We start from the raw sequence: 7,659 nt of genomic DNA on the forward strand, positions 1-7,659 counted from the left end.
ATTCGATTCGATAAATATCCGAATTCAACCGATTATTTAATTCTTATATATAATATATAAAATATTTTATATAATAATTAAGTTATATAAATAATTTATATATTTATATACTTTATATCAATAAAATATTTATTTTATATATTTATTAATTATCTAAAATAATTAATTAATCAAATTTGAATTGAATCGAATATTCGAATATTTAATCAGATTCGAATTTGGATATTAATTTTCAATATCTGTCGGATATCGAATCAAATTTGGATATCGTATTTTCTAATCGAATTCGAATTCAGATATTTGTTTGATCTTATTCGAATTCGATCCGTTTACACCCCTAGGAAAAGCCCATAATTCAGGCTTCCGAGCTTCTAACTAGCCCAAAGCCCGCACGAAAAGACTTGACAAACACGGCCTTAATATTTAACTTATCTTCTTTTATCCAAAAATCAATGAAAAGACTATCCAATAAGTAGTTAAAAAAAAGAAGGGTAAATTACAAAGACCCCTCTTGTATTATGGGGTCAGTAATAAAGTCCTTCTGTACTTTTTTTTGCGACAAAGACCCCCTGAATTTTAGCCGTTAAACAAAGACCCCCTTAGCCGTTAAGTCACATGATGAAAAGCATTAAATTATCAAAATACCCCACTAAACTTTTTTTTATTTTCTTTTTCTTGCCCTTTTTCTCTTAAAACCTATTTATCCTAGGAAATGGATATCTAGTCGTGCAGAGTGATTTTGTTTGTTTTAATTGCTGGTTATCTTCCCTTCCATGTTCAAAACATCATGGTCATTTACAAGGGTGAGTTGATTGAGTTACAATGCCTTTGTTGGTTCACCCTGGAGCTTATTTAGCTCCTTTCTCGTCTTCTTGACTAGAATAGACCTGTTCATGGGCAGGGTAGCCCGATGGCCCAGCTCGCACCCTGGTCGAGCTTGGTCATGTAATTAGGCTCGCGGGCCTGACCTTGAGCCTAACACAGTAAGCCCGACTGTGTTTCGGGTCGGGCTCGGGATTTGTCAAAAAAGCCCGGCCCGGCCTGACTCGGCATTATATATTTTATAAAATATATAAATAATATAATATTTATTAAAATATATATTTATAATTTAATATATACATTTTTTATTCTTTTCTTTATATACTCTCTCTCTCTCTCTCTCTATCTATCTATCTATCTATATATATTCAGCCGCTTCAACAGTAGTAACAATATGGGATAAATTTCGGGCTCGGGCTTCGGGCTTTTTATGAGGGTCGGGCTCGGGCCCAAGTTGTAGGCCCGATGGTCAGGTCGGGCTCAGGCTCGGGCCTTAGAAAAATCTATTAATACAAAGTGAAAGCCCAACCCGGCCCGGCCCATGAACAGGTCTATTCTTGACACAAACCCCCTTTATTCCATTAATGTTTTTTATTGAATGTTTCAAAACCGTTGTTTTTTATTGTAGCCATTTCTAACTTCAATGGAGAAGACAATGAACAATATAAAAAGAGTAATTTAGACATTTAAAAAACTTTAAACTGTCGGATGAAAATTTTTTAGAAATTAACTAACAGAACGTTAACGGAAGGAGGTCTTTGTCTAACGGCTAAACTTTAAGGGCTCTTTATTGCAAAAAAAAAGTACAAGGGGGACTTTATCACTGACCCTATAGTACAAGGGGATCTTTGTAATTTACAGAAAAAAAATTATTCATCAACAATGAAACTAGCTAGCTGACTGGCTTAAACCAAAGTGGATACCTGCACAACACGTGTCATTTATAAATCGGTGTGCTTGGCTCCTCTGAATTCTGATTTGTGAGTATGGAGCAGAGCAGCACTGCCCCGTGAACAGGATCTGCTCCATAAAATAATATGTTACAAAAGGTCAAAGGATCCCAGTCATCCGGCTACTCTGCTACAGGTGAGATGACGATCGACATGTACCAGCGCCATAGGGGTTGTGTTTGGAATCTTTGATTCGAGTTACAGAGCAGACACGTGTGAATGTGAAAGAGGCGGTGTGTGCGAGTACTGAGTCCACATGAAAGAAGACTGACAGTCTGACACCTGGGAGTATTTCAGTATTATTATTATGAAAATGGGGGAATCTGCTAGAATTGGGATGCCGTTCTTCTCAATAGCTTATGGATGCCGCTATTGTGCGCCTCTAAAGCAGTTAGTAGCCTTCACCCTCCTCCATCGTCGTCCTCCACCCTTCCTTGGCACGCTCTCTGCTCACCCGTTAACTCCTTCGTCGTTCTGTCCACCCAATCCTAGGCTTTTCACGGGGAACTCTCTGTTCTTGAGAATGGAGGTATGCTTCTTTCTTCTTTCTTCTTTCTTCTTTCTTTTTCATCTTTTATTCGTTTCATTGAATTTGGCCCTCAGTTATGTTGATAGAACTATTTGCTTTCAGTTTATTTCTTTCGTTTTATCTAATTTGAAAATTTTTAGTGAGTGAAGTTGAAAAAAACGTGGGTTTTATCGTCCATCTTTTCTTTCGTTTTATTTTAATCGTTTTGAGTTTTCGGGTTTTTAGGGTAAGTCGAGATATAGTGATTCAGAACTCGTGGAATAATTTGGATTAACAAATTATCCATAGATCAGTAGAAAAATGGTAAAAAACCTTCTTGATTACCCATCTACTGCGTAATTTTCAAGAGTCATCTCTCTTATTTGCGACAACGAGTTTTCTTTTTCTTTATCATTTCATTTTGGTGGATTCTATTAGTAATTATGGCCTCAAAGGAGGACGTAAGGAGCAATTGTGTTCTTCTTCATAGTTTATCCTGCTTCTGCGGTTTCTTTCCAACCGAATCTGGTCCTGTGGGACGATGTCCCTTCGCCTCTGTTTCCATTGAAGGTCATTCATGCTTACAGCACAAAGTGAATCTATTGTGTGCATCAACTTTAGTGTTGTCCACCTGTGGAGCAGGAAATATGTTCTTTGCCGCCTTATTTTCCCCCCGAAGTTGGCCTTCTGCCTTATATCAAATTCTGTCCCTAAGCCAATCTGTTCATCTGTGGGCGTGAGCATTGTCATGTATTGCCTTTATTTTTTGAGCTTCACATTGAAGAAGAGAATTGCATTGAGTTTGTTTCACGATAATTTGACAGCGATTCTGGAGCAGAGGTGGCATCGAAGAGAACAAAACGCTAGTGGAAAAGTTGCAGCACTACGGAGTAATTAGATCAAGGAAAGTAGCCGAAGTGATGGAGACTATTGATAGAGGATTGTTTGTACCCGATGGAAACCCCCCTTATGTCGATAGCCCCATGCAGATAGGCTATAATGCCACCATATCTGCACCTCATATGCATGCCACATGTCTTGAGCTCTTGAAGGAGAATTTGCAACCAGGCATGCACGCGTTAGATGTTGGTTCAGGTATTACACTTCCTCCATTTTTGGCGCTTGACTTTCTTATGCAAACTTTGGCCTGTTACATTCCTACTCCGATCTGTTTCACCGGGATAGTAGAAGCTGGTACAAGTTGCTTTATTGTACTTTCTATTATTCTTTTTGCATTTGGACATATGGGGATATCAATGTTTCCAGAGCCATTTCAGGTTAATGCTTCAAGATATAAAAAAGAGTGACTATAGAGTTCTTTAGAGTATTTTTGTTGTATAGAAAATGACTCTTCTTTGTAAAAGATTAAAGATGTCCCCTCTAATTCATCTATACCTTTAGGGAAGGCCTGGCCAAGGTACCTCAAGGTGAAAAAGTCTTAAGTGTGAATGCTCACAAGAGCAGTTTTACTATGGGTGGTTTTGGGAGGAAAGGAACACCAAAATTTTTGAAGATATAAGTCAAATGAAGGAGCATTAATTGAAACATTTCTGTTAAGGTAGCTTATTGGATAAAAACTTTGGAAGTGTTCACTACATTCTCTACCACTGGCATCATCCATAATTGGTTATCATGGTGAATCATCATTGGTAAGAGTATCTATAAACAGCATTTGATCTCCTCTAGAAATTAATGTCATCAGGCTAATTTTGATAATGAAATTCAGGGAACTCTGCATGTTTAGGAACTGGAGTTTTTAGAAATAATGATGGCAACATCTTAGCATTATCTCCTGGCTCCATTGGATATGGGGACTTGATAGGGATTTCAATGGGTCAGGTTAAATGGTAAGCCCAACTTGACCCGGCCCTATAGCCTATAGGATCGGGTTAGGGTCAGGTTTAATTGGGTGTGGGGTCAGCTTAGGGTTTTGAGTCTTCAAACAAGTTCAGTTCAGATTTTGATGACCCACTCCATTGGGCCATGGTACCCTCTGCATATACAGAGGTATTGTTGCAATTTGGTATGATACAGTGACTTGGTAGTGAAAGGGAATTTTAATGTAATCTTGGAGTGGTTTGACCAAAACAGTAGAGGTGCTTCTATGTAGAGACATGTTATAGGGAATGTAAAAAATTTGGCTGGAGAACTTGGGGTGACTTTCAACTGTACGTCAAGATCAGCCAACTGTTTGGATGATGAATTGGCAAGACAAAGTGCAGCCAGGGGCCTGGAAGCCAACTTTATTGGGGGAGGGTGACTTCACAAGATGGAAGCTTGCAAGAAAATGTTGTAAAATGATGAATAGAAGTAGGTAACAAAAGCTATCCCAACTTAGAAGGCTTGGCAATTATGTATGTAGTATGTACATCATTTTTCTTATCAATTATTAAATGAATAAATAAAAATTAAGTGCTGCAGTTTTACTTTTGCTAGGTGAATAGGCTACACAGTGGGGATTTCCCTCACCCAAGCCCCTCCCCCACCACCCCCCAAAAAAATAAATAAATAAAAATCCTTGGTGAAGTGGGATTTGATCCTAGGTCTCCACTACAACCAGCCAGAGATTTTATCAGCAATAAAATACTATAACATTACTATTTTTTACCAAGTAAACTATGCCCACTGTGTTCTTTTGCCTACCATTTGGTAAGTTTTTTTAGTCTTGTTGCTAATAAAAATTTAATTTTTTTGGTAGATGGCACTACCATTCAGTAAAAAATAATTATAGATGTTATGATTCACTATTTTTGTTATGAGGTAAGCTGCATTATCAAATATACCTTGAGCTGAGGTCATGTAAGCCCTGGGAGAAGAAGAAAAAGAAGTTTGAGAGAGAGAGACCATGCCTGAGAAATGGTTCAAGAAGAGTGGTGTGACTCATCTATGTCCTCTTAACCAATTCAGCAGTGATTATTGGTACTTGATAGTACATTCTTGTCCGAGATGGCTTGTCCTCTTGTCTGTTTGAAATGGAAATGTATTCTGAATTGGCTCATCAAAAACTTCTTTTTTATACTAATTCCTACCTCCTCCAGATGGTTCAAGACCAGTTTTACCTTGAAATGCTCGACAAGGCTGTTGTTATATTATAATTGATAACTCATGGAAGTAGATGTCTGTGCTGCTCTTGTCATCTGTATTCTAACTGATTTTTATGTAGGAACGGGCTACTTGACAGCATGTTTTGCATTAATGGTTGGACCACAAGGCCGTGCAGTTGGTGTAGAACACATTCCTGAGTTGGTTACATCTTCCATCGAGAATATCAAGAAGACTCCAGCAGCACCATTGTTGAAAGAAGGTTCCCTCTCCATTCATGTTGGTGGTATGTCCAACAAACCTAATCTTTACAAGTCATGTTTCCTATTGCAGATAAGAATTATGGCCTATAAAGTGATATCAGTAAATATGGCAGGGTTTTTGGAGAATGCAACTAGGCTAAGGTCCCACTTCCATTAGTTTGAGATACAGAGTAAACATGGGAAACATCTAAGGAGAATTGTTTCCTTGCTTGGTGACTGTTTTCTTGGAATCATTTATGGTGCTTGATGTTTCCACCAAAATCCAGGGGAAGGGTGGTGGCTGTGAAGGTCTGCATGAAATGCTTGGTGGTTACCACGGCCTGGGTTTGAAACCCTCCTCACCACTGCCTATTGATACCAGAATTTAGGTGCAAATAAAAGGAAGACACATAATCATACCATGGTGGTGATAGCAATAGTCATCCTTTGGAAAAGGGAAAAGATACCAGCGTGTGATTTGTTATGGAAATTTGTTGATGTCATTAATAACAGTACAATTACCCTGAAACCCATTTGAAGTAAGATTTTTTTGTTATCTTGACTCCTAATGAGTTAGCAAAAATTTGTTGTGGTATATGCTAACGATAATCTCATGATTATCACTTGACTGGACACAGATGGCAGGCTAGGTTGGCCAGAGTTTGCACCGTATGACGCCATTCATGTGGGAGCAGCAGCACCAGAGATACCTCAACCACTTATTGACCAGCTGAAGCCTGGGGGCAGGATGGTGATTCCTGTTGGAAACGTTTTCCAGGATTTGAAGGTAGTAGACAAGAAGCTCGATGGCACCATCAGTGTCTATAGTGAAACCTCTGTCCGTTATGTTCCACTGACTAGTCGAGATGCTCAATTGCGGGGTTATTGACAGAGTAAGTTCTTCAGGGATGATGTGTGGTTCCATAGGATGGCTTGTTATTGTCACATAAAAGTTCTTGCAAGTGATGCATGAATTCTAGTCTCTTAATAGATAAGGATATGATCGAGACAGGACCGATTTCTACCTACCTTGGAGGGAATGGTACCCGTGTTCTCTTAAATATGTGCTTATCCTCTGTAAATTCTCTTAGCAATAAAGAACATTTCCCTACATGCACTTGTTATTGGGCTGGAGGCCAAGAAATTCCACTGGTTGACGATCCTATACCATTTCAAAGTTTGTAGGGGAGGAGAGATTGAGAACATTCACTGAACATGGGTCCAAGAGGTGTATTGCGTAGGACAGTTTGATGTATTTTTAGCATCACATGTATGAGTATCAGGGAAGAATGATAGCATTTGATTCTCTCTCTCTCTCTGTATGCGTACAGCTTCAGAAAAGACTACGCCAGAAAATTACAAAGGTAGCATACAATCACTAAACAAAGAGTCCTTATGAATCCCTGATTTTGCTAGACTGTCGACCATTGAATTTAGGGCCCTAGGGGTTCATCTTTATCTCAATTTTACAGTTAACCGAGCCATAATATCTCTTGCTTCATCCAGGTTAGGGGTGGCAATTTTTAACCCGCCCATTTACTTGGCGGGTTGTGTGATCAACCCATCACCCAATCCACCCATTTAAATGGGTTGGGTTGGGTTGTAGATACCATTGGGTTAACCATTATAGACATAAGTGTTAATTCTTTAGCCTTTTTTTTCATTTGAATTAAATAATATAATTAATGTATTAATTTTCTATTAATAATTGACTAAATTTAGTTTTGTCTTGAGTCAATATATTTCACCTAACATAAATCCAAATCAATTTGACCCAAGTCTAGATTAGTTCAACGCAGGCTTACCTGATCCAATATATATTGATTTGGCTCGACCTGAATCCGAAATAGACCCCGAGCAGGATGGTTCGGCGCCGCCTACTCTATCCGATTTGGGCCATCCGGTCAAACCAATATTCACACACTCCGTCCTGGCCCGATACAAGTCGATTCGGGTTGACCCGAATTTGAAATGGTTTTGGGCGGGATGGTTCGGCCTTTGCATGCTTTGCCCGATCTGGGTTGTCCATTCGACTAATATCCACATGGATCAACCCGAATCAGGACTGACCCGATTTAGCTACATTGACCCGGTT

The 7,659-nt window shown here is 38.9% G+C and overlaps 1 protein-coding gene across 1 annotated transcript; it reads left to right on the forward strand.

Moving 5' to 3' along the window:
- The first annotated feature begins 2,056 nt into the window (after positions 1 to 2,056).
- Positions 2,057 to 6,876, forward strand: LOC104591547 (protein-L-isoaspartate O-methyltransferase-like). Its single transcript, XM_010250417.3, has 4 exons — positions 2,057 to 2,301; positions 3,105 to 3,375; positions 5,444 to 5,608; positions 6,203 to 6,876. The coding sequence occupies exons 1-4, from the start codon at positions 2,080 to 2,082 to the stop codon at positions 6,451 to 6,453; spliced, it is 909 nt and encodes a 302-aa protein (XP_010248719.1). The 5' UTR covers positions 2,057 to 2,079; the 3' UTR covers positions 6,454 to 6,876.
- The last annotated feature ends 783 nt before the right edge of the window (positions 6,877 to 7,659 follow it).

This window comes from Nelumbo nucifera, chromosome 4 (genome assembly GCF_055504915.1).
Source record: "Nelumbo nucifera cultivar China Antique chromosome 4, China Antique-T2T, whole genome shotgun sequence".
Lineage (NCBI taxonomy): Eukaryota > Viridiplantae > Streptophyta > Magnoliopsida > Proteales > Nelumbonaceae > Nelumbo > Nelumbo nucifera.

What these genes read in the sequence shown, in the direction of transcription:
- LOC104591547 (XM_010250417.3), top strand. Translation starts at nt 2,080, where the DNA reads ATGAAAATGGGGGAATCTGCTAGAATTGGGATGCCGTTCTTCTCAATA. An exon ending in CTCTGTTCTTGAGAATGGAG is followed by an intron (nt 2,302 to 3,104) that starts GTATGCTTCTTT and finishes ATAATTTGACAG; the next exon opens with CGATTCTGGAGCAGAGGTGG. An exon ending in CGCGTTAGATGTTGGTTCAG is followed by an intron (nt 3,376 to 5,443) that starts GTATTACACTTC and finishes ATTTTTATGTAG; the next exon opens with GAACGGGCTACTTGACAGCA.